Consider the following 27,899-nt stretch of genomic DNA (forward strand, 5'->3'; position numbering starts at 1 on the left):
TTTTCTACACTTTCTCTAACATTATTATATTGCTTCTAAAATTAAAAATTAAGTCCAAAATATTACTTTGTAAAAGAAAGTTCAAGTGACGGCAATCACAATTAGTTGTGCAGAGCCAGAGAGAGTATTCCAGCTATTGCCCTACTTCTGGGCACACGGAAGTTGATATTGTGAGGTTCCCATCTGTTAGAAGAGTAGGTGAGACATCTTAGCATCTGACAAGTTTTAAAGAAGTTTGAACAAGACAAAGAGGCATTCATTGCCAGCAAGTGACTATGATTTTCATAATGTGTGAGGGCAGAAATGGAGCAATGCGGGGGAACAACAGGTGGGCAGTGAAAATCTTGGTTGATGTAGTCAATGAAACGTGAAGGTTTAGAATATCAACCATGCAGTCATCCCAGTGCACACTAGGCCCAAAAGGCTGAATGCAGGGCCTGGTGCTACTCAACAAACACAGCTCGAGGAAGCTCAGTCATATGTGATGCACTACAGTTTTCTACGTCACTTTGGGACAGGTTTACTGACGATAAGGCTTTCTCCCTTCCTTACACAACACTGTTGCTGATCAGTCACTAGGTCATGTCTGACTCTGCAATCGCATGGACTACAGCACAGCAGACTACTCTGTCCTTCACTATCTCCTGGAGTCTGCCCAAGTTCAAGTCCATTGCATCAGTGATGCCATTCAACCATCTCATCCTCTCTTGTTCCCTTCTCCTCCTGCCTTCGATCTTTCCCAGCATCAGAGTCTTTTCCAATGAGTCAGTTCTTTTGCATCAGGTGGCCAAAGTATTGGAGCTTCAGCTTTAGCATCAGTCCTTCCAATGAATATTCAGGGTCGATCTCCTTTAGGATTGACTACTTTAATCTCCTTGCAGTACAAGAGACTCTCAAGATCTTCTCCATCACCACAATTTGAGAGCAGCAGTTCTTCAGCATGCAGCCTTCTTTATGGTCCAACTCTCACAGACCTCAATAGATGTTTTTCCAAAGAAGATACACAGATGGCCGACACATGAAAAGATGCTCAGTGTTGCTAATCATCAGACAAATGCAAATAAAAACCACAATAAAGTTCTACTTCTCATCTGTCAGAATGGCTATCATCAAAAAGTTCATAAATAATACAAGTTAGCAAAGATGTAGATTAAAGGGACCCCTCAGAGCAAAGCTGCTAAACATGTATACTGATGCAGTTACCGCAGGAAAAAATGTGGAGGTTTCTCAAAAACCTGAAAATAAAACTACTATGCGATCCAGCAATTCCAGTCCTGGATGCAAGAACACTAATTCAAAAAGATACACGCACCCCAACTTCACAGCAGCATATTTATTATAGCCAAGATATGGAAGTAATCTAAGTGTTCATCAGCTTACTTCCGTATCTTGACTATCAAGTGTCCATCAAGAAGTGAACAGATAAAAGACTGTGGTACATGTGTGTCTGTACACACACACAAAATGGGATATTACAGTAAAATCTGTGTCATCTAATTAAACTGTAGTATTTTCATTTCTGAAGTTTCACAACTGAAGATTTTTATTTCAATAAACCATTAATTTTCTTTTTGAAAAGAGAACAAATGGGGAATAACTGTTCAATATGTAAATTGTTATTATAACTCAGAAGCACAGAATTTTTTCTTTTAAAAAGATAACCAAAAATATAGTTATAATATGATATGTGTGTGATTTGAACACGAATCAAGTTATAAAACATTAAGTGGACTCCTTCAAAATCTGTGTAAAAATATCCCTATGTGCAAATTCAAGAAAATGAAACTTAATGCCTTTGTAGAAAAATAATATCTTCTTTATGCAAATCTAAATAAGTAGGTCTTAATATAATTTATTAGCCCTTGTTCACTCCAGTGCCTAAAAGACACTTTTGTATTAATACAAGTAGTCTTAACTCTCTTAGCTCACTCAGAACAATGTAATATAATCATTCAGTGATTTATTAAAAAGCATAATACTGGTCAAATATTTTATATTCTCATACACAACATTCCATATAAATGTAAAGTAAACTCATTCACAATAGCTTTATTTATATTAAATAAACCCAAAGTTAAGATGTCAACACAGTAGAACAAAATGTTTAAATAGAATTATTTAAAAATATTACACAGCTATACTAGTGCCAGCTTTACATTTTTCAATCCAGAGGAAGAAATCACTTTTCCACATGATGAAGTTTTTAGATTTCCTCAAAATGCTAATATTTCAGTCTCTTCGTGATTATACTAGCCACTTAAACTAGGTTGCCCAATGGAATGTCAAAGGAAATTAGAAAACAGTTTGAACTGATGAAAAAATACAACATAAAAGTCATGGGATGTACCTAATGCAGAAACTAAAGGGAAATTTATAACAATAAAAGCATAGATGAGGGGGAAAAAAGGATTTCCAATCAATAACTTAAGTTTCTCCCATAAAAAATATCTTATAAAAGAAGGGAAAATAAATTCAAAGCAAGCAAAATGAAGGAAAAAATAAAAATAAGACCAAAAATAAATGACTTTGAAAATAGCAAATAAAAGAGGAAAATAATGAAAATCAAAAGCTGGTTGAAAAGAGCAATAAAATCAATAAAACTTTAGCAAAACTAAAAGAAAGAGAAGAGAGAAGAGACACAAATTGCCATTATCATGATTGAAAGGGGAATATCATTACAGAACCAACAGAAACTAAAAGGATAATAAAGGAATACTATGAACATGCTATGCATATATTTTCAACAATTTAGATAATTAATTCAGTTCAGTTACTCAGTTGTGTCCGACTCTTTGCAACGCCATGAACTGTAGCACGCCAGGTCCATCACCAACTGGTCCATCACCAACTCCGGGAGTTTACTCAAACATATCTCCAATGAGTCAGTGATGCCATCCAATTATCTCATCCTCTGTCCTCTCCTTCTCCTCCCACTTTCAATCTTTCCCAGCATCAGGGTCTTTTCCAGTGAGTCAGCTCTTTGCACCAGGTGGCCAAAGTACTGGAGCTTCAGCTTCAACACAAATCCTTCCAAAGAATATTCAGGACTGATTTCTTTTAGGATGGACTGGTTGGATCTCCGTGTAGTCCAAGTGACTCTCAAGAGTCTTCTCTAACACCACAGTTCAAAAGCATCAATTCTTCAGCGCTCAGCTTTCTTTATAGTCCTAATCTCACATTCACACATGACCACTGGAAAAACCATAGCCTTGACTAGACAGACCTTTGTTGGGAAAGTAATGTCTCTGCTTTTTGATATGCTGTCTAGGTTGGTCATAACTTTCCTTCCAAGGAGTAAGCATCTTTTAATTTCATGACTGCAGTCACCATCTGCAGTAATTTTGGAGCCCCCAAAAATAGTCTGCCACTGTTTCCAATTTCCCCATCTATTTCCCATGAAGTGATGGGACCGGATGCCATGATCTTCGTTTTCTGAATGTTGGGCTTTAAGCCAACTTTTTCACTCTCCTCTTTCACTTTCATCAAGAGGCTCTTTAGTTCTTCTTCACTTTCTGCCACAAGGGTGGTATCATCTGCATATCTGAGGTTATTGATATTTCTCCTGGCAATCTTGATTCCAGCTTGTGCTTCATCCAGCCCAGCATTTCTCATGATGTACTCTGCATATAAGTTAAATAAGTAGGGTGACAATATATAGCCTTGACATACTTTTTTTCCTATTTGGAACCAGTCTGTTGTTCCATTTCGGTTCTAACTGTTGGTTCCTGACCTACACACAGATTTCTCAAGAGGCAGATCAGGTGGCCTGGAATTCTCATCTCTTTCAGAATTATCCAAAGTTTGTTGTGATCCACACAGTCAAAGGTTTTGGCATAGTCAGTCAGTAAAGCAGAAATAGATGTTTTTCTGGAACTCTCTTGCTTTTTCGATGATCCAGTAGATGTTGGCAATTTGATCTCTGTTTCCTCTGCCTTATGTAAAATGAGCTTGAGTGTCTGGAAGTTCACGGTTCACGTTCTGTTGAAGCCTGGCTTGGAGAATTTTGAGCATTAGTTTACTAGTGTGTGAGACGAGTGTAATAGTTCAGTAGTCTGAGCATTCTTTGGCATTGCCTTTCTTAGGGATTGGAATGACAACTGATCTTTTCCAGTCCTGTAGCCACTGCAGCATTTTCTAACTTTGTTGACATATTGAGTGCACCACTTTCACAGCATCAACTTTTAGGATTTGAAATAACTCAACTGGAATTCCATCACTCTACTAGCCTTGTTCGCTGATGCTTCCTAAGGCCCACTTGACTTCACATTCCTAAAGCCCACTTCACATTCCAGGATGTCTGGCTCCAGGTGAGTGATCACAACATCCTGATTATCTGGGTCATGAAGATCTTTTTTGTACAGTTTTTCTGTGTATTTTTGCCACCTCTTCTTAATATCTTCGCTTCTGTTAGGTATATACCATTTCTGTCCTTTATTGAGCCCATCTTTGCATGAAATGTTCCCTTGGTATCTCTAATTTTCTTGAAGAGATCTCTAGTCTTTCTTTCCTATTCTAATGTTTTCCTCTATTTCTCTGCACTGATCACTGGGGAAGGCTTTCTTATTTCTCCTTGCTATTCTTTGGAACTCTGCATACAAATGGGTATATCTGTCCTTTTCTCCTTTGCTTTTTGCTTCTCTTCTTTTCACAGCTATTTGTAAGGCCTCCCCATACAGCCATTTTGCTTTTTTGCATTTCTCTTTCTTGGGGATGGTCTTGATCCCTGTCTCCTGTACAATGTCACAAACCTCCGTCCATAGTTCTACAGGCATTCTGTCTATCAGATCTAGTCCCTTAAATCTATTTCTCACTTCTACTGTATAATCATAAGGGTTTTGATTTAGGTTATACCTGAATGGTCTAGTGGTTTTCCCTACTTTCTTCAATTTAAGTCTGAATTTGCAATAAGGAGTTCATGATCTGAGCCACAGTCAGCTCCCAGTCTTGTTTTTATGGACAGTATACAGCTTCTCCATCTTTGGCTGCAAAAAATATAATCAATCTGATTTCAGTGTTGACCATCTGGTGATGTCCATGTATAGAGTCTTCTCTTGTGTTGTTGTAAGAAGGTGTTTGCTATGACCTGTGCGTTCTCTTGGCAAAACTCTATTAGCCTTTGCCCTCCTTCATTTTGTACTCCAAGGTCAAATTTGACTGTTACTCCAGGTATTTCTTGACTTCCTATTTTGGATTCAAATCCTCTATGATGAAAAGGACATCTTTTTTGGGTGTTAGTTCTAAAAGGTCTTGTAGGTCTCCATAGAACCATTCAATTTCAGCTTCTTCAGCATTACTGGTCAGGGCACAGACTTGGTTTACCATGATATTGAATGGTTTGCCTTGGAAATGAACAGAAATCATTCTGTCGTTTTTGAGATTGCATCCAAGTACTGCATTTCAGACTCTTCTGTTGACTATGATGGCTACTCCATTTCTTCTAAGGGATTCTTGCCCACAGTAGTAGATCATCTTGCCCACAGTAGTAGGTCATCTGAGTTGAATTCACCCATTCCAGTCCATGTTAGTTTGCTGATTCCTAAAATGTCAGTGTTCACTCTTGCCATCTCCTGTTTGACCACTTCCAATTTTCCTTGATTCATGGACCTAACAATCCAGGTTCCTATACGATATTGCTCTTTACAGCATAGGACTTTGCCTCCATCACCAGTCACATCCACAACTGGGTGTTGTTTTTGCTTTGGTTCTGTCTCTTTCTGGAATTATTTCTCCACTGATCTCCAGGAGCATATTGGGTACCTACTGACCTGGGCAGTTCATCTTTCAGTGCCTTATTTTTTTGCCTTTTCATACTATTCATGGAGTTCTCAAGGCAAGAATACTGAATAATTCATTAATTCATAATACTGATAATTCATTGGAAACAACTAACTACCAAAATTACCCAATATGAAATAGATAACCTGAATTGTCCTACAGAGATTAAGGAAATTGAATTCATAGTTAAATTCACCTCCCCTACCCCGCAAAATATCTAGGCCCAGACAGTTTCATTATCAAATATTTACAAAAGAGTAATATTAATTCTCCACAGTATCTTCTACAAAAGAGAAAAGAATAATTTATAAACTCATTTTCTAAAGCCAGAACTATCAAAAAAACAGACAAAGACTGTACAAAAACAGAGTAAACTACAGGATAATATTCTTCATGTACAGAAGTAAGAAAATAAACAAACTGAAAGACCCCTCAAAGAATATTGGCAAAGAATATCCAGCAATATACAGAAAGAAAAGTACAACATAACAAAGTATTTACTGTGGGAATGAAAACCGGCTCAATATTTGATAATCACTTAAAATTCACATTAAAAACACATAATCATATCAATTGATACAGAAAAATCATCTGAAAAAATTCAACATCCATTCATGATAAAACCTGCAGCAAGCTAGGAATAGAAAAATACATCCTCAACCTGATAAACAGCATCTACCCAAAACCCATATCTAAGATAATACTTACTAATGAAAGACTGAATGCTTTCCTCCTAACATCAGGAAAAAGACAAGGATAACTCCTCTCATCACTTCTACTCAACATTGTACTCAATGTTCTAGCTCACTCAATAACACAAGAAAGAAAAAACCATATTGGAAAGGAAAAAATGCTTTTTTTTTTGCAGATAAGATCTAGGTAGAAAACCTAGAGAAATATACAGAAACTCTGCTATTCTTGACAGGTGAGATTAGAAAGGTTGTAAGATGTAAGACTACCAATGCAATGGACAAGAACTTGGGCAAACTTTGGGAAGATGGTGAGGGACAGGAAGGTGAGGTGTGTTGCAGTCCATGGGGTTGCAAAAAGTCAGACACAACTGAGCGACTGAACAACAAGATATAAGGTTAACATACAAAACTCAATTTTATTTCTATATTTTATTAATGAAACAATTGAAATTAAGGTTTAATAAAGTAATACTATTTAACAACAGTATAAAAATATGAATTCTTAGAGATAAATCTGACAAGAGGTGTCAAAGACATATACTGTTAACATCACAAGATATAAAGTCAAAATAAAAATCAATTATATTTCTGTAAACTAGTAATGAGTGAGTGAGTGAAGTTGCTCAGTCGTGTCCAACTCTTTGCGACCCCATGGACTGTAGCCCACCAGGCTCCTCCATCCATGGGAAACTCTAGGCAAGAACACTGGAGTGGGTTGCCATTTCCTTCTCCAGGGGAACTTCCCAACCCAGGGATTGAACCCGGGTCTCCCGAGTTGTAGGCAGATGCTTTACCGTCTGAGCCAAACTAGTGATAGGCAATAATAAAACAATCTTTTAAATTAACAATAACACAAAAAGTAAATAGTTAGGTATAAATCTAACAAAGTATGTGCAAGTTCTGAATGCTGAAAATTGCAAAATATTAATTGATGAAAGAAATCAAAGACCTAAGTAAAAGGAGAGACATATTGTGTTCATAGACGGGAAAAAATAAGATTTCCTTTCTCCCCAAGTTGGTCTATTTTTTCTAAAGAAAAAAATGGTTGATTCTAAATTTTATATGGAAAGGTAAAGGAGCTAGAATAACAAACAATTCTGAAAAAGAAAAATAAAGTTGAAGGGATCACAGTACCCTATTCTAATGACTTGGTATAAAGCTACAAGAAACAAGAAAAAGGGCTATTGGCAATGGGAGAGACACAAAAATAAACTGAACAGAATAGAGAGTCCAGAAATAGACCCACATATATACAGCCAATTGATTTCTGACAAAGCTGCAGAAGCACTTCAATGGAGAAAGAACAGTGTTTTCAACAAATGGTTCTGGAACATTCAAGTATCTCTATGAAAAACAAGGGACCTCAACCTAAATCTCACACCTTATTTAAAAAAAAAAACTCAAAATGCATCATAATCCTCAATATAAAATTTAAAATTATATAACTTTCAGAAGAAGTCATAGAAAATCTTCATAAACTAGAGCTAGGCAGAGTTCTTAGATAGGACACCAAAAGCATAATTCATTAAAAATAAATTTGAGAAATAGTAACTTCATCAAAATTAAATATAGTTTCCTTTACAGAAAAAAAGAAAAGGTTTTTTGCTAAGAAAATAAAAGGACAAGCTACAGACTGGGAGAAAATCTTTACAAATCATAATCAGCAAAGAACTTACATTCAAAGTGTATAAAGAATTTTCAAAATCCAGCAGGAAGAACACAACTCAATTAAGAAAATGACTAAAAGATTTGAAAAGATACTTCACTGAACAGTATATACAAATGGCAAAATAAGCACCTGAAAAACGTCCAACATCATTAGGGAGACGCAAACTAAAATCACAATGTGAGACTACCACATATTTATTAAGGACAACATTTTAAAAATAGAGTATATCAGGTGTTTATGAGAACACACAGCAAAAGGAACTCTTAGACTCTGCTGCTTGGACTGAAAAATGGTATAGTCACTCAGAAAAACAATTTGACAGTTATTTGTAAAGTTTAAATATATACTTACCATACAATCCAGCAACCCCACTCCTGGACATTTACCCTAGAGAAATGAAAGCTTAGGTTCACACAAAAACCTGTACGTGAATGTTCATAACAGCTCTATTCCTAACTGCCAAAACCTGGAATAACCTACCTGTCCTCCACAAGTAAACGGATAAACTGTGGTTCATTCATACAATGGAATACTATTAAGCAAAAAAAACAAACTATAGATATGTATATGTATACAACAAACTATAGATGTGTATAGATATATACAACAACATGGATGAATCTCACAGATAAGTCTCAAAACATTACATACTATATATTCTAATTTTATGAACATCACATTATTATTTTATAAAATTACCAAAAAGACAAACTGAAGTAATGGAGAATAGATAAGTGGTTTTTGCAAGTAAGGGATGGGACAAGGGTATGATTGCAAGATTTAATCATAGTACAATTATAAAGGCACAAGGGAAATTTGAGGGGAGATGGAACTGTTCTGAACATTCATTTTGGTGGTTGTTAAATGAATTTTATAGATATATTTAGATCATAGAGTTGTATGCCAAGAATAAATCAAGTTTATTGCATGCGTTAAAAAATACACCCAAAAGATTACATTGAATAAAAAAATATATATATATTTTCCCAAAGTAGATGCTCAGTTAACATCTGCTGAACAAAAACACTGAAAATTGGCTGCAGTTTCTGCTTTAACATTAATCTTATTTATATCCCTAAGCTTCAAACATGTACATAACTTTTTGTAGCATCATTAACATTTTCTATCATGGTATCTGCCACAGAAAGATTTCTAGTTTACACAAAAAAATAATTTAAAATATCAAATGAAAGTCAGAAATCTATTATTCCAACCAATTATTTTAACCTTTAAAGATTATCATTAATAATAGGTAACTTTTTCTTTATATCTTGTATGTATATCTTTCTCATTAAAAAGGGAGCAGGATCTGTTTTTAAGTCATTACCCTAAGGCATGATACACAAAACAGATATTTGATGAATGTTTACATAATCAACTAATCTTCATTAAACATTAAATGAGCTGAATATTTGAGCCATTAATTCATCTTGACTATTAACTCTGTCTAGGATTTATCCTTTTCCTTGAGTTAGTAAAACTGATTACTAAATATTGTTCTTCCTTCTGACTCAAACCACAGTGTGCACTCACATGGTGAGTGTGTGGCATTTCTATGCAGCCACACGCTTTCAGATTGTCTTTGCTAAGGACACATTGGGCATCTGTTTGCCTGCAGCTCCTGTGCAAGCAACCAAATGGGATCCCACTATACCATTCCTGTACTGACTTGTCACAGGTCTGACTAAGACTCATTCATTTCAATCAATTATCTAAGCAGATTGGTTAAGTCACATGTGTGTGAATGAATAAAAGCAACTTCATTAAAAAACAAAAAGACCATTAATTTTGGTCTTTGCTTTAAACTGCGTGAAAAAAGTGTGTTCCTACACTAGAAAATGATTAAAAACATAACTGAGGTTTTTAGATGAACTTAGCCTAAGAATTAAACACATATTGAAAACTGTAAAGATGCTATTTGTATGTATTTACAATACAGAACAAGGATAATTCCCATACTTCTTTGAAGTTTCTGTTTGTTAAGAGAATTATTTTAGAGCTCTCCACACTGTTTTTAAGGTATTATTTCTGTTAACATAGCTAATGTGATCATCTCTAATTTATCTAGGTTTCAGTCAAATTTTCAATAAATTTTTGAACTTTACAGCTCTGATAAATTAAACTATAAAGTATATTTTAATGGTGCTAAAATATACTCACTTTTTATATACTACAATATATGCTTTAATATCACATATTACTTGCAAAGAAACCAAACTAAACTGCTTTTGTCAGAAACCAGCCAAAAATATAATAAACAATCTAACCAAAAGATGAAAACATTTAACCTGATTGAAGCACTTAATGCAGTAATTTTATTTGGCCCATAACTAAGGTCATAAACACTAATGAGTTTGCTTAACTAAGAATGAACTATTTACATAAAGTTGTAGCTTTCTATATTTTAGCTCTGAGAACACTGTTAATATTTAATATGCTAATTAATAAGGACTGCAATCTATTATGACCAAGTAAATAATAAAGCCAATTTGCAAAAACAGTTTATATAGAAATAAGCCAGTCCTCAAACTTCCAAATTTTCATGAGCACCTCATCCACTGTCTTTAATTGAAGGACTTAACACTGGTTTCCTTCACACACCCCACCCCTGAATGTATCATTATGGGTACAGGAGTTCAAACCACAGAGAAGCACCCTCTCCCATAAAATTACATGGTCAATTATCCTGTAGATAATTTTCACAGTTTAGCCCAGTTAACCATATCTGGCTCATTTGGGCACATAATTAAACCAGGCTCATTGAAAATATCCATTTAAACTAAATGTAATGAAAATGAACGAATTTCTTACTATACTGCATTTACTCAGGGAGACTTTGTTTCAATTTAACCTGAAAAATCAACACTGCAAAACAATCCTAACTTGAATATATTTCAAATGTGTATGACAACCTAGCCTTAATATCATGAAAGGAATGTTCCTTTGAAGTATTTGCAAAATTGGGGAAAACCTCACAAAAGGGCATTTTCTAAATATGTGTAAGCACAGAGACATGATTATACCTGCCAGTTATAACAGAGCTGTATGATTATTAAGTTCACTTGGTGAAATGTCATTTCAGAAATCACTCAGACCTAAGTTTTTATAATAAAGGTATTCAAAGTTAGCTCCTCTCCCCAACATCTGACATTTATAATATAGGGTTTTTAGAAAACTCTATTAAATATTACCTGCTTCTGCAGCCACCTCTCATGCCTTCGTTGTTTTCGTCTCAGATTCTTCAGCTTGCTCTTCTCTCTCTTACTGAGCCTCTGATTAATCGCACCCAGTGAAAAACTGCCCGAGTGCAGGAAGTTCAGAGGAGAGAGGTGCTCTTCCTGGTCCTCGGCCTCCAGCGTGCTCCTGCCAGCTGCGGGCAGGTCCATCAGGAAAGTCAGGCTGTTAGGACTAGCATGGCCAGAATACACAGCAGAAGCTTCTAGACCACGCTGAAATTCTCCTCCTCTTTGTGTCTGGGTCTCACGGGGAGCCACTGAAAATCTTTGCAGTAGCATATTAGGATCAAAACTGGATGAAATCTGAAAGGAACAGTTATTTTTATTCAATTCTAAAGGCAAGCTCGGAAGGTCAACAGTCTGTGTCTCATTGAGCCCAGGATACACAGTAGTCTTACTATGGATTTCATATAAAGTGGGTAATAAAGTCAGTTTCTCACTGATGCTCAGATCCAAACTATGTGATTTTCTATGAAAAGCTCTCGGAGCGCGTCTGGTGGTCACAAGCTGCGGAACAAAAAGCTGGTATTTTGGATCTGACGCTTTGAAGAGCAGTTTTTCATTCTTCATCTTGAAATATGTTGACCGTACCTCCAGGCAGAGTGCTTCAGTTAATCTTCCAGGACCATTATTATTTGGGCCCATGTTTAAAAACCTGTGATTTCTGTTTCTGGAGGCGCCACCTGTCAGCAGAGTTTCCTTGTCACAACCTGACTGAACTCTAGGATGTGACAAGTATTTCAGCGATGGTCTCATTAGTCGGCCTGACTGTGTTGGCTGATAATCGGTACGGCTCTTGGAGAGATGTACAGCTGCAAGCTGGCCACAGGAACATTTTGGAGTGCTGACAAAATTAAAGCCCCCTAAACGGGCCCCACAGAAAGGGCAATTCAGTTTTCCAACTGTCCACTGGGCCTACAGGTAATAAAGGAAAATAAAAACAATGCTTTCATTGTAAAGTAACCAAAGAGAATGTGAGTTGTTTTTTTTTTTTTTTTTAAGCCGACCACATGAAAGTTTTCTATGCCACAGAAAAGGCCAGCTTTCTGTTTTCTGATTAGTAGACAGAACGGTAAATGGAAACAAACCTTCCAATAAACAGAGATAAGAAGCTCCAAAGGTCTAGAATGATAACATACTGCACATCACACCCATCTAGACAATACTCCCAAGATTCTAAAGAGTCTTTTAGACAATAGACTGAATATGGATACAGTGTGAACTAATGAAAAGAAAAATACACTATGGAACCAGGAAGCAAATCAGTCTACAGAGCTTAATTTGCAAGTAAAATCTCAGAGAAAAGTGTCTGTTTTGATACACTTCTTGCATACCAAGCACTGTGGGAGGGAACTTTACCCAAACAGCAGAATAAAGCTCTTCCTGCCTTTTTACATACAACTGGAAGATATTGGTTGCATGTATCAGTTAGTTCATTTTCTCTATTCAGATTACAAATAGTGAAATAGCTTAAAAATATCTTTTAACAGAAATAGTGGAATATCTGAAATGTGCTAATACATTTTACAAAGTTCAGGACACTTATAAGTAGTACCCTGGCATTCTCCCAGGAAATCACTACAATGTGAGAATGAATGCAAGAGATATCTAGCTAATGGTATTTTTTAACCAAAAAAGTAAGCTAGTCAGTGGAGAAAAGCTACTATATTTTCCCCAAATCATATTTTATATGATTTTCTATACTTTTCTAACACTTAGGTGTTTTGAACTTGGAGAAATAATGAGGCCACATTGAACAAGTTCCTGCTCTTATACTATTTCATTAAGGATTCTTAAAAGTGTGGTTTTTTCATTCTGATTGTGCCAGTAAGAGTCATTAATTTTCAAGTTTATTTTACATGTGTGTGCATACATGAGTGATACCCACAGGATATTTCATTCACTTCACAGGGACTGTTCTAGGTACTGGGGGATATAATGCATAATGAACAAAACAAAAACTTTGACTTCATGGAGTTTATATCCTAGTAGAGCATCTCGGTGATTAACATGATCAGTAAGTCATTCGTGTATGTGTATGTGTATGTATATGTATGTGCATATGTGTATGGATGTGCATAATAATTTATATATGTTATATATACTTAAACATATTTACAGGTTCTACATATCTTGTAAAATGTGTGTGTAAAACATGGATAGATATATAAAGTAGAGAAGGGAGAAAGGAAGTGTTTGGTGGTAATAGTTGGGAGAGGCAGTTGATAGATTGGCTACACGATGCCTCAATTAAGAATAAAGACCTAAGAAAATGATGGAACAAGTAGGTAGTGGTGGAAAGAGAATTCAAAGGAGGGGAATTTTAAAGTGCAAAGTCTGAGTTATAGAAGTACTCAGAGCACTCCAGTAATAAGGAAAGCAGTAAGTGTAATCAAGGGTTACATACCCTTTCATATTTCCTGTAACAATGCATTCAAGAAAAATAGCTCTAAAATGAGGGCAAAAACATTCTGAAAGTAGTATATTCCTAAATTTACTCAGAAACTAAGGAACTTACTTTTTGTATCAGGCAGTGTATCCATTCTGGAAGAGCTTCTATATTCATGTGCCACACATGACAAATATTTCCATCATCAGCTGAATCATTTGTATTCTGTTATATCAAAATGTATGATATTAGTCATGACTAGTTCAGATTTTATTTCACAAAATTCATATTTAAGTAAAACACAAAAATATAAATTCACTTTTAGGTAGGAAGGAAATACATACTGCCCTTCTCTCCTTATTCCCATTGCCAAGACAAATCTATAAAGTTTTGTTTTGTTTTTTTCATGGAATAGCCACATTTAAATTGACAAAAAACAAACAAAAAAAATCCCTCTACTTCACTGAGACCATCAAATTAAAACATGAGCACAAAGTCACTGAATGGACAAATCTAGCACCCTATTTTATTCTGTGTGTGAGAAAAACTATTCATGATAACTTTCTCCAGCCTTCAATCTCTGATTCTAATAACAGAATAAAGGAGTTACTATATTAGCCATCAAGATGCTCAAGAAAATTTTAAAAGAGGAACTCCACACTTTCACTAATGGTTAGGACTCCACGCTTTCACTGCTGAGGGCCTGGGTTTGATACCTGTTTGGGGAACTAAGATCCTGATGTGGCACAGCAAAAGAAAAAAGAGAAGAAAAAAGCTTTAGAGGATTGGGGGAGAGGAATAATTGTGCAGGGAACTAAAAAGGCCCTAAATTTCAGCTGTGTAAGTACAGCGAAAATTTCAGGGACAATTTTGGCCTTTTGAAGTAGATTTGCAGAAATAAATGTGATCTATAGTTGAGACTGGAGAAGGCAATGGCACCCCACTCCAGTACTCCTGCCTGGAAAATCCCATGGATGGAGGAGCCTGGTGGGCTGCAGTCCATGGGGTCGCTAAGAGTCGGACACGACTGTGCGACTTCACTTTCACTTTTCACTTTCATGCACTGGAGAAGGAAATGGCAACCCACTCCAGTGTTCTTGTCTGGAGAATCACAGGGACGGGTGGGCTGCCGTCTCTGGGGTCGCACAAACTCAGACACGACTGAAGCGACTTAGCAGTAGCAGCATAGTTGAGACACTATGACTTCCCAGTTGGTTCTTTAGTACCTCTGTGACCTCTGTGACCTTAGGACAGTTGCTTTACTTCTCTGAGTCTCTGTTTCTTTTCCCGTTAAATTCCGCTAGATAAGTGGCTCAGGTCCCTTCCAGGTCTACAGAACTTCATTCTATGAGATGACAGAAAGGGCTGAGTGACAAGAACAGGGCAAGTACATAGCAGATGGGAACAACACAAAGAACGGCCTATGCCAAAGCTGTGACAAATGGAAACAAAAAGGGCCCTGGGGAACTATTTGGGGTGGATTTGAAGCCTGTCTGTCCCCAGGCAAGAGCAGTACTTGGGACAGAGAGAAATAGGGCAACATTTCTAAAAGTATGGCTGGAAAGGCCTGGAAAAAAATGGAAAGCATTTGCAATAAGTCCAGGAGATGAGCTACTGAGGACCAATCTCTATTCTGGCTGAAAATATTATCATATGAAAATATCACATTATTTAACATGTTAACTACCTCAACATATAGTGTGAAATAAATTTGATAATAAGGTACATCTCTAATACACACTGTTTTTTTAAAGCAAGTGAAAAAGAAGTAAATATACTCTGAATTATGATATTATAAGCATATACAACCTAAAAAAATCAATATTATAACTTTTCTATGGAAATATATGTATATAAATAGAAAAGGTACCTTACAGGGTGTGTACCAAATTGACATCACATGGTTTGAAGAAAGAAAGAAGTTCAAGATTAGGAAAGTTACTAAAAGGAAACTAACTTTCATGGAAAATTGTTTTAATGGAAAAATAAGTTATACTTACATAACTAAAATTTTAATTAAAATTGATGTAAATAAAATACATTGATTACTTCTGGTCCTGACAATACTTAAGTAAGTGGTATTAGACATGCTCTCACCATTACAACTGATAAAAATTGGCAAAATATACTATTGTTTTAAGACATTAGACCAAAGAAGAAGAAAAAAAGCACAGGGCTGTGATCTCTCAGAGAAGTCAAATAAATGAGGTTAGCCTAAAAATAACCCTGGATATCTGCCTCAGGGAACTTTCAGAACCTTGGTGTAGGGAGGAGGAACTCAATTAGTATATGGCAGCCTCGCTGATTTAAGACTAAGATCAGAGGCTATAAAGGCTAAACAGCTAGAATTTACAGGACTGCTGTACCAGCAAGGAGAGGCCTGTAATTAGAAAAAAGTTCCAGAAATCTGTATAGTAATTCCTCTAAATTTTTGGTTGAATACTATTATGGAGGTATGTAGGGTGAGATATCAGACAATCCGATAAAGAAAATTTACCCTGGAAAAGACATCTTCCAGTGAAGCATAACTATTCACACAGGGCTCACAGTAAAGCTGGGAAGATGTTCAAGTTCCAAGCAGCCAGAGCAGAAGGATCTCAAGGAATATATGGAGTATTTAGGAGTGATTCCAGAAGAGTTCTGTCTTAAAAGTAGGGCTAAATTAGCCCAAGAGTAAAGGCTCCTAAAAAGCAACCCTAATAAAGTTGAATATAACCCTCCAAAGAATGAAATTCAATCACAAATAACTCATATGTCTGCTAAAACATTCTTTAAAGGAAGAATAATATCCAGACACTCAGTAATGTTAAATCAAAATGTTGTACCTACAAGAGAAATTACTAGATTATGTAGTAAAAAAAAAAAAAAAATGTGACCCACAACCAGGAGAAAAATTGTTCAATGGAAATATCCCCCACGTTCCATCATGTTGACGTTTGGTAGAAAAATCATGCTGATGTTTGGCAGAAACCAAGACAATTCTCTAAAGCATTTATCCTTCAATTAAAAAATAAATTAAAAAAAAAATCTCCCCCAAAGTGGAGAAGATTGAATAAACAGGCAGACTTTAAATCAGCTATGACACATATTTTCATGATTATAATGAGAAGATAAATTACCTTAATACTAAATGAATGGTTTACCTAGAGAAAAAACTTCTGAAATTAAAAGTTTCACTTATTAGCAAATTGATACTGTAGAAGAAAATATCAGCGAACATGAACATATAGAAGTAAAAATGATGAAAAAAAAATCTAGCATAGGAAGAAAAAAGAGGAAAAAAATGAGCAAAATTGAAGTGATTTATGGGAAACATCAAATAGTGTAACATAAATGTAAATGCCTCTTCATGGATCACAGCCTTGTCGTGGCAAAGGGACTTCAGTAACTCAATGAGCCATGCTGTGCAGGGCCACCCAAGGCTAACGGGTCATAGCAAAGAGTTCTGACAAAACATGGTCCACCCAGTCCAGTATTCTTGCCTCGAGAACCCCATGAACAGTATAAAAAGGCAGAAAGATATGACAAGATGCAAGATGAGCCTGGGGTGCCCATGCTGGCTGTGTGCCTGGCAAATGAGCATCTGTGGCGAGGGGCCAGGAATGTGGGGGTGGACCCAGGCACACGTCAGCACTTTGGAGAGTTTTTTTCTCAAGCAATTATAAAAGTAGAAACTTGTCAGCATCATGATGAACTGAAGTGTGAATCCTGAAACACCTCTGCTGCAAGATGAGCTCCCCAAGTCAGAAGGTGTCCAATATGCTCCTGGGGAAGAGTGGAGGGATTGCTGGGAGAAACATCAAACCTCAGATATGCAGATGATATCACTCTAATGGCAGAAAGCAAAGAGGAACTAAAGAGCCTCTTGATGAAGGTGAAAGAAGAGACTAAAAAAGCTGGCTTGAAACTCAACATTAAAAAAAACTAAAAGCATGGCATCTGGTCCCATCACTTCATGGCAAATAGAAAGGGGCAAAATGGAAGCAGAGACAAATTTTATTTTCATGGGCTCTAAAATCAACTGTGGATGGTGACTGCAGCCATGAAATTAAAAGATGGTTGCTCCTCTCCCTTCCTGACCTGACCACGATGATAGGGTGGCTGACAGGACCCCTGGAGCACCCTGCCTCCCAGCCTAGCCCGGGGATCCTTGGGGCAGCCCTAAGTGCTGCCAGCCCACTGTTCACAAGAGGAGACAGGCCAGAGGTCGGCCATGAGGTCAGGGTGGACCCCTGTCCTGCGCCCACCACTGCCCTGCTTTCCAAAGTCCCGTGGCGGAGCAGCCCTGTCCTGGTGGGGGCAGGGGCCTGGGGTGCCCATGCTGGCTGTGTGCCTGGCAAGTAAGCATCTGTGGCGAAGGGCCAGGAATGCGGGGGTGGACCCAGGCACATGTCAGCACTTTGGAGAGTTTTTTTCTCAAGCAATTATAAAAGTAGAAACTTGTCAGTGTTATGATGAACTGAAGTGTGAACCCTGAGACACCTCTGCTGGCCTGCGGTTTGAGGCAAAAGTAAGGATGCCAACCTGCACTTCCCTTCCCCCACTGCCCCACCTCCCCCCACCACAGCCTACCATGGACTTTGTCCAGAGGTCAGGGGCCCTGGGCCTGGCAAAAAAAATAACAAACGGGGAAAAAAAAAAAAGACACTTGCCCCTTGGGAGGAAAGCTATGACAAACCTAAACAGTGTATTAAAAAGAAGAGACATTAAAAACAAACAAAAAAAGGCAGAGACATCACTTTACTGACAAAAATAATATAGTCGAAGCTATGGTTTTTCTGGTAGTCATGTATGGATGTGACAGTTGGACCAAAAAGGCTGAGTGTGAAAGAACTTATGCTTTCAAATTATGGTGCTAGAAAAGACTCTTGAGAGTCCCCTGGACTGCAAGATCAAACCAGTCAGTCCTAAAGGAAGTCAATCCTGACTATTCATTGGAAGGACTGATGCTGAAGCTGAAGCTTCAATACTCTGGCCACCTGATGCAAAAAGCTGAATCACTGGAAAAGACTCTGATGCTTGGAAAGAATGAAGACAAAAGGAGAAGAGGGTGGCAGAGGATGAGATGTTTAGACAGCATCACTGACTCAATGGACATGAATTTGAGTGGAGAACAGAGGAACCTGGCCTGCTGTGATCCACGGAGTTGCAAAGAGTTAGGCTCAACTTAGCAACTGACAAACAACAGCAACACGTGTAAGCGGAGAAAAGACAGGACAGTAGGATAAATCATGGCCAAATTTTCCAAAAGCCACACGACTGAGCGACTTCACTTTCACTTTTCACTTTCCTGCATTGGAGAAGGAAATGGCAACCCACTCCAGTGTTCTTGCCTGGAGAATCCCAGGGACGGGGGAACCTGGTGGGCTGCCGTACGTGGGATTGCACAGAGTCGGACACAACTGAAGTGACTTAGCAGTAGCAGTACAGATCAAAGCAGCTCAAGGATTCTTAAACAGCGTAAACACAAGGGAAACTACGGCTCTTAATAAAATTGCTGAAATTCAGTGACAAAAGTAAGCATCAAGAGAAAATAAGTATCCTACAGACAGGAGAAAGAAGAAAACAATGATTTTTGGAATTCCACTTAGCGCCATAAAGGAATAGGAGTTTAGAATTAGCTTCCTGCAACAAACAACTAGGAAACCGAACAAAAGGTAACAAACAACTATTTTCAGTCAGTGGGATAACAGACAGCGAAATAGTGACTTCTGAGAGAAATAAATTAACAGAGCTTACAGTCATATGGACTTCTATTCTGGAGACAATTGAAGGAACCCCAACAGAGTCTGGTCAGCTTTCTGAGTTGAGGAAACAGGAATCAGATTTTTTTAGAAGTAAAGGCAAACTAAAATTTGTAGGGCACAGTATCCAAAAAAAATAAGAAGAAAAAAGCCTCAGAAACTTGTATATGGTTTCCCCTTGAGTCTTTGATCAAATTCTAATCTGGTCATGCTTAGAGTAAAACTCCAGGAGACTGTGCTAAGAACACCTACAGGGGAAAGAACAATTACAGAGGCTATAAGCCAAACCCTTTCAAGAGCTCACACAGGGCCAGGAATCATTATGTTCCAACCGGCCTGATGGAAAAGGACTCATTCAATAATGAGGCATTCAGTAGTGACCCAAAGGGTCATTCCCTAGAAGTGGGGCAAATTAAGCCTTAGAATAAGTACTACTCTCAACCTACCCTAAAAAACCTAAAAATAAGTTTCTAAATTATCAAACTTATCTACAAACAACTTTTAGGCAGAATGAAACATAAAATCTTTTAAAAGAATAAAACAAAATATAATACTCTACAAAATGAAATTTATAATCTTTGGTATCCAATTAAAAATCCAACATGGTGCAGGCCTGGGTGGAGAGGAATAGCAGCCACTATTTGTGTGTCAGGCATAAAGCTCTATCCAGATCTTTTCTCCTTGTCTCTCCAACCAAAGAAAAGCCTTAAATTACTAGGGAAAGGACAATACACATTATGACCTTTGGAGCACTGATGAAAAACAAAATCCTCTACTCCTGAGACAGTGGCAGGAATACAATGCTGGACCCAGAACTATAACTGAAAGGGACAGGAGCACCTAGATGGGCAAACCCCTATGACCCAGGGACACAGTGCCTGCTAAGACAGAGGCTGTCAGGCAAGCAAGGTGGATGTAAATTAGGGAAGAGCAAGGAAAAGATGGTACCGGCAAGGATGAATTGAAACACACATCAGTTTGTCTCTGATCTTGATAGTCTGGGTAGATAATAGAGAAACTAGAATCCTTCATCACAGAGACAAATATGTTAATACACTTATCTGACCCAGGAGGTGGAGGCCAAATGAGAATCCAGGGGAAGGTGGAGAAGTTACAGGCTTATTGAAGTTGTTCTCCCTCTTCAAGGTGAACCAGCATAATAAACTATGGGGATAGAGAAGAGATCAGCAATTGTCAGGTTTGGGGTGGGGATGAAAAGACTGAATATGAAGGGGGAAACCACAATCACGTGTGACCCAAATCAAATCGCTTATGATTATACAGTGGAAGTGACAAGTAGATTCAAGGGATTAGATCTGATAGAGTGCCCAAAGAACTACACACAGAAGTTCTGAACATTGTACAAGAGGCGGTGAACAAAACCATCTGCAAGAAAAAGAAATGCAAAAAGGCAAAATGGTTGTCTGAGGAGGCCTTACAAATAGCTGAAAAAAAAAAAGAGAAGCAAAAGGCAAAGAAGAAAGGGAAAGATACATCCTTCTGAAAGCAGAGTTCCAAAGAAAGCAAGGAGAGATAAGAAAGCCCTCCTAAATACTCAATGCAAGGAAATAGATGAAAACAATAGAATGGGAAAAACTAGAGATCTCTTCAAGAAAATCAGAGATACTAAGGGACTAACATTTCATGCAAAGATGTGTACAATAAAGGACAGAAACAGTATGGACCTAACAGAAGCAGAAGATATGAAGAAGAGATGGCAAGAATACATAGAAGAACTATACAAAAAAGATCTTAATGACCCAGATAACCACAATGGTATGACCACTCACCTAGAGCCAGATATCCTGGAGTGAGAAGTCAAATGGGCCTTAGAAAGCACCACTATGAACAGAGTTGGTGGAGGTGATGGAATTCCAGCTGACCTATTTCAAATCCTAAAAGATGATGCTGTGAAAGTGCTGCACTCAATATGCCAACAAATTGGAAAACTCAGCAGTGGCCACAGGCCTGGAAAAGGTCAGTTTTTATCCCAGTCCCAAAGAAAGGCAATGCCAAAGAATGTTCAAACTACTGCACAACTGCACACAAAGTAATGCTCAAAATTCTCTAAGCCAGGCTTCAACAGCAAGTGAAATGAAAATTTTCAGATGTTCAAGCTCAATTTAGAAAAGGCAGAGGACCCAGAGGTCAAATTCCCAACATCCGTTGGATCACAGAAAATGCAAGAGTTCCACAAAAACATCTACTTCTACTTCCTAACTACACCAAAGCCTTTGACTGTGTGGATCACAACAAACTGTGGAAAATTCTTCAAGAGAAGGGAATACCAGACCACCTTACCTGCCTCCTGAGAAACCTGTAAGGAGGTCAAGAAGCAACAGTTAGAACTGGACATGGAACAATGAACTGGTTTCAAATTGGGAAAGGAGTACATCAATGCTGTATATTGTCACTCTGCTTATTTAATTTATATGCAGAGTACATCATGCAAAATGCCAGGCTGGATGAAGCACAAGCTGGAATCAAGATTGCCGGGAGAAACATCAATAACCTCAGATATGCAGATGACATCACCATTATGGCAGAAAGTGAAGAGGAACTGAAGAGCCTCTTGATGAAAGTGAAAGAGGAGAGTGAAAAAGCTGGCTTAAAACTCAACATTCAAAAAATGAAGATCATGGCATCCAGTCCTATCACTTTATGGCAAATAGATGGGGAAACAATGGAAACAGTGACAGAGTTTATTTCCTTGGGCTCCAAAATCACTGCAGATGGTGACTACAGCCATGAAATTAAAAGAAGCTTGTTCCTTAGAAGAAAAGCTATGACCAACCTAAACAGCAAATTCAAAAGCAGAGACGTTACTTTGCCAACAAAGGTCCACATAGTAAAAGCTATGTTTTTTCCAGTAGGCATCTATGGATGTGAGAGTTGGACCATTAAGAAGGCTGAGTGCTGAAGAATTGATGGTTTTGAACTGTGGTGTTGGAGAAGACTCTTGAGAGTCCTTTGGACTGCAAGGAGATCAAACCAGTATCCTAAAGGAAATCAATCCTGAATATTCATTGGAAGAACTGATGCTGAAGCTCCAATACTTTGGCCACCTTATGCGAAGAGCTGACTCATTAGAAAATCCCTGATGCTGGGAAAGATTGAAGGCAGGAGGACAAGGGGACGATAGAGGATGAGATGGTTGGATGGCATCACCGACTCAATGGACGTGGGTTTGAACAAACTCCAGGAGATGGTGAAGGACAGGGAAGCCTGGCATGTTTTAGTCCATGAGGTCTCAAAGTGTTGGACATGACTGAGGGACTGAATAAACAACATGAAGGGGGAGTGTGAGAGAATTTAGGGAATAATGTAATTGCTCTGTATCTTAAGTGAAGTTATGATATTCAACCCTATTCATTTGTCAAAATCTTGGCAACTGTATCCCAAAGAGTAATTTTACTGTATATAACATGTTTTAAATGAAGGTGAAATGAAGACTTTTTCATAAGGCAAGTGAAGTGAAGTGTTATGTTAGTTGCTCAGTCATGTCCGACTCTTTGCAACCCCATGGACTATAACCCGTCAGTGTCCTCTGTCCATGGGATTTTCCAGGCAAGAATACTGGAGTGGGTTGCCATTTCCTTCTCCAGGGGATCTTCCTGACCCAGGTATCAAACCCGGGTCTCCTACATTGCAGGCAGACTCTTTACCATTTGAGCCACTAGAGAAGCCCAAATCCAAAAAGAAATTTATCACCAACTTGTGATAAACAACATGTTCTTGAAGTACAAGAAAAATTTCATCAAACAAAATCTGGATCAACACAATTGAGTAGCAATCCTCAAATGGCAAATATGTTGGCAAATGTAAATTTTATTTATTTTTTTTAGTTTTCCGTAAAGAAAACTTACTTTTTAAAGCATATCATTAAAATATCCTGTGGAGTTTTAAATGCAAAAATTAAATGTATGAAAACAATACAAAGACTAGGACATGAGGGAAGAAAGCATACCAAGACTCTCACTCTATATATAATGTGGCATAATACAATTTAAAGGAAGATGGTGATAAACTAAGGATATATGTTGTAAACCAAAAGATCAACCACTAAGGAATAAAAGTACCCTAAATAGTAGCTCAGTTGGTAAAGAATTTGCCTGCAATGCGGGAGACCCTGGTTCGATTTCTGGGTCAGGAAGATCCCCTGGAGAAGGGATAGGCTACCTACTCCACTGTTCTTGGGCTTCCTTGGTGGCTCAGCTGGTAAAGAACCTGCCTGCAATGCAGGAGACCTGGGTTCAATCCCTGGGTTGGGAAGATCCAGTGGAGAAGGGAAAGGCTACCCACTCCAGTATTCTGGCTTGGAGAATTCCATGGACAGGCCATGGCGTCACAAAGAGTCAGATATGACTGAGCGACTTTCACGCTTCACACAAAAAGTCAACAGAAGACATAAAGAAATCCTGTAAATAATTAAGCTAAAAATTCAGTAAAAGTGTAACAGAAGATAGAACATGAGACAAAGAATAAGTAACATATTACATTTAAGCTCAAACATATTAATACTCACATTAAATCTAATGGTCTAAATACTCCAATTACAAATCAAAGGATATTAGACTGGATGACAAAGACCAAATGTTAGTCACTCAGTCGTGTTCAACTCTTCGTGATACCATGGACCGTAGCACACCAGGCTCTTCTGTCTATGGGATCCTCTAGGCAAGAATACTGAAGTGGGTTGCCATTTCCTTCTCCAGGGGATCTTCCTGACCCAGGAAATGAACCCAGGTCTCCCGCAATGCAGACATAATTTTACCGACTGAGCCACCAGGGAAGACCAACAAAGACCAAACAATACATCATATACAAGAAATTCATTTTAACACAAATGCACACATAGGTTTGAAATTTAAAGGATAAAAGTTTTTATCATGAAAAAGTAAATCAAAGGAAAGCTAGAGTTAATATACTAGTAACAAAGTAGATTTCAGGACAATGAAATTATCAAGGATAAAAAATAAACTTTTCATAATTAGAAAGGAGTCAGTTCATCAGGAAGATATAACAAATGTAAATATGTACATACCTAATAGAAGAACTTCAAAATACCTGAATGCAGTACTTGGGCGCAACCTCAAAAATGACAGAATGATCTCAGTTCATTTCCAAGGCAAGCCATTCAGACAGAACTTAAAAAGGAAGTGGACAAACTCATAATAAAATAATACACGTTAGAGTGAAAATAAAGAAAATAGAGGCCAAAAAAGAAAAGATTAATTAAACTAAGGGCTGGTTTTTAAAGATAAAATTGACAAACATTTAGCCATACTCAGCAGGGAAACAAAAAGAGGGGGCCTAAGCACACAAAACTAGAGATTAAAAAGGGGAAATTACAATCAGTATCAGAAAAATACAATCATAAGATAATACTATGAACAAGTATATTCTAACAAACTAGACAATGTAGAGTGGATAAATTTTCAGAAATGTACAATCAAATAAGATTGAAATACAAGATATAACACATGAATTACAAATATTAAAATTGAATCAGTAATCAAGAAACTCCCCCAAACCCAAAGTCCAGGACATAATAGCTTCACAGGGGAATGCTACCAAAAAGTTTAAGGGAGACTTAATACCTATCCTTCTCAAACTATTCCAAAATACTGAACAGGAGGGAACACTTTCAAATTCACTCTATGAGGCCAGAATTACCCTGATATCAAAACCAAAGACACCAAAAAAAAAAAAAAAAAAAAAAAAATCCCTGAACATCTCTGACAAACACAGATGCAAAAATGATCAAGGAAATATCAGCAAACCAAATTCAACAAGATATAAAATGGTACACCATGATCAAGTAGGATTTATTCCAGGGATACAAATAGGATTTATTCCAGGGATACAGAGATGGTTCATCCATGACAACACTCAGTAGTGACTGTGTCTGGTGATGAAAGTAAAGTCTGATGTGGCAAAGAACAGTAATGCATAGGAACCTTGAATGTTAGGTCCATGAATCAAGGTAAATTGGACGCGGTCAAGCATCGGCATCTTAGGAATCAGTGAACTAAAATGAACAGGAATGGGTTGAAATTTAATTCAGATGACCATTATATCTACTCCTGTGGGCAAGAATCCCATAGAAGAAATGGAGTAGCTCTCATAATCAACAAAGGAGTCTGAAATGCAGTACTTGGGCATAACCTCAAAAATGACAGAATGATCTCAGTTCATTTCCCCGGCAAGCCATTCAAAACATCACAGTAATTCAAGTCTATGCCCCTACCACTGATGCCAAAGAAGCTGAGGTTGATTAGTTCTATGAAGACCTAGAAGACCTCCTAGAACTAACACGAAAAAAAGATATTCTATTCATCACTGAGGATTGGAATGCAAAAGTAGGAAGTCAAGAGATACCTGGAGTAACAGGCAAATTTGGCCTTGCAAAACAAAATGAAGTCGGACAAAGGCTGAGTTCTGCCAAGTGAATGCACTGGTCATAGCAAATACCCTTTTTCAACAAGACAAGAGACAACTTTACATATGGACATCAGCAAATGGCCAATACCAAAATCAAACTGAAGATGTTCTTTGTAGCCGAAGATGGAGAAGCTGTATACAGTCAGCAAAAACAAGACCTGGAGCTGACTGTGGCTCAGATCATCAGCTTCTTATGGCAAAATCCAGGCTCAAACTAAAGAAAGCAAAGAAAACCACTAGGCCAGACAGTTATGACTTACATCAAATCCCCTATGAATATGCACTGGAGGTAACAAACAGATTCAAGGGGTTAGATCTAGTTAATATTGTGTCTGAAGAACTACGGATGGAGGTCTGTAATATTGTACAGGAGGCAGTGAACAAAACCTTCACAAACAAAAAGAAAAGCAAGAAGGTAAAGTGGTTATCTGAGGCAGCTTTCAAATAGCTGAAGAGAGGTGAAAAGCAAGGGAGAAAGGGAAAGGTATATCCAATTAAATGCAGAGTTCCAAAGAGCAGCACAGAGAGACAAGAAGGCCTTTTTCAATGAAGAGTGCATAAAACTAGAAGGAAACAACAGAAGGGGAAAGACTAGAGATCTCTTCAGGAAAACTGGAGATATCAAGGAGACATTTTGCCCAAAATGGGCACTAAAAGAACAGAAACAGTAGAGATATAGTAGAGCCTGAAGAGATCAAGAGATGTACAGAATACATGGAAGAACTGTACAAAAAAGTAGTATGTGATAATGTATAATGAACCCAATCACAACGATGGTGTGGTCAGTCACCCAGAGCCACACATTCTGGAGATCAAAGTTAAGTGGGCCTTAGGAAGAACTGCTATTAATAAAGCTAGTGGGTGCAATGGCATTCCAGTAGAACTATTCAAAATCCAAAATGATGATGCCATTAAGGTGTTGGATTCAATATGTCAGCAAATCTGGAAGACTCAGCAGTGGCCATAGGACTGGAAAGGTCAATCCTCATCCCAATTCCCAAGAAGGGTAATACTAAAGAATGTGCTAACCATCGGACACCTACACTCATCTCCCATGCTAGTAAGATCATACTTAAAATCTTGCCCGCTAGGCTTCAGCATTGTGCGAACCAAGAACTTCCAGATGTCCAAGCTAGGTTTAGAAAAGAAAGAGGAACTAGAGATCAAATTGCCAACATCTGCTGGATCATAGAGAAAGAAAGGGAATTTCAGAAAAATGTCTACCTCTGTTTCATCAACTACGCTAAAGCCTTTGACTATGTGGATCATAACAAACTGCAGAAAGCTCTTAAAGAAATGGGAATACCAGACCATCTTACCTGTCTCCTAAGAAACCTGTAGGTGGGTCAAAAAGCAACAGTTAGAACCCTGTATGGAATAACTGATTGGTTCAAGATTGAGAAAGGAGTATGACAGGGCTGTCTGCTATCACTGTTTGTTTAATCTATATGTTGAGCACATCATGAGAAATGCCAGGCTGGATGAGTTACAAGCTGGAATCAAGATAGGCAGGAGAAATATCAACAACCTCAGATATGCAGATGATACCAGTCTAATGGCAGAAGGTAAAGAGGAACTAAAGAGTGTCTGGATAAGGGTGAAGGAGGAGAGTGAAAGAGCTGGCTTAAGACTAAATATTAAAAAAGCTAAGATCATGGCATCCAGTCCCATTAATGCATGACAAATAGAAGGGGAAAAAGTGGAAGGAGTGATGGATTTTTTTCTTCTTGGGCTCTAAAATCACTGTGGATGATGACTGCAGCCATGAAATTAGAAGACAATTGTTTCTTGGCAGGAAAGCAAAGACAAACCTAGACAGTGTGTTGATAAGCAGAGACATTAATCTGCCGACAAAGGTCCATAAAGTCAAGGCTAAGGTCTTCCCAGCTGTATGTACTGGGCCATAAAAAAGGTAGAACGCCAGAGAATTAATGCCTTTGAAGTGTGGTG

The 27,899-nt window shown here is 37.8% G+C and overlaps 1 protein-coding gene across 14 annotated transcripts in view; it reads right to left on the minus strand.

The window, feature by feature from the left end:
- Nucleotides 1–27,899, minus strand: part of RNF180 (ring finger protein 180) — a 305,707-nt gene that overhangs the window by 188,615 nt on the left and 89,193 nt on the right. For 11 of the 14 annotated variants that reach the window (XM_044932401.2, XM_044932398.2, XM_044932399.2 and 8 more), the window contains exons 3-5: nucleotides 13,891–13,986; nucleotides 11,328–12,287; nucleotides 8,488–8,523 (exon numbers count right to left, since the gene is read on the minus strand). In XM_044932401.2, coding sequence (XP_044788336.2) covers nucleotides 8,488–8,523; nucleotides 11,328–12,287; nucleotides 13,891–13,986 — 1,092 coding nt within the window. Of the gene's footprint in view, nucleotides 1–840; nucleotides 975–8,487; nucleotides 8,524–11,327; nucleotides 12,288–13,890; nucleotides 13,987–24,549; nucleotides 24,645–27,899 lie in introns of those variants that run through there. The other 3 variants (XM_025270484.3, XM_044932404.2, XM_044932396.2) reach the window with 3 other exon arrangements.

Source organism: Bubalus bubalis, chromosome 19 (assembly GCF_019923935.1).
Source record: "Bubalus bubalis isolate 160015118507 breed Murrah chromosome 19, NDDB_SH_1, whole genome shotgun sequence".
Classification (NCBI taxonomy): domain Eukaryota; kingdom Metazoa; phylum Chordata; class Mammalia; order Artiodactyla; family Bovidae; genus Bubalus; species Bubalus bubalis.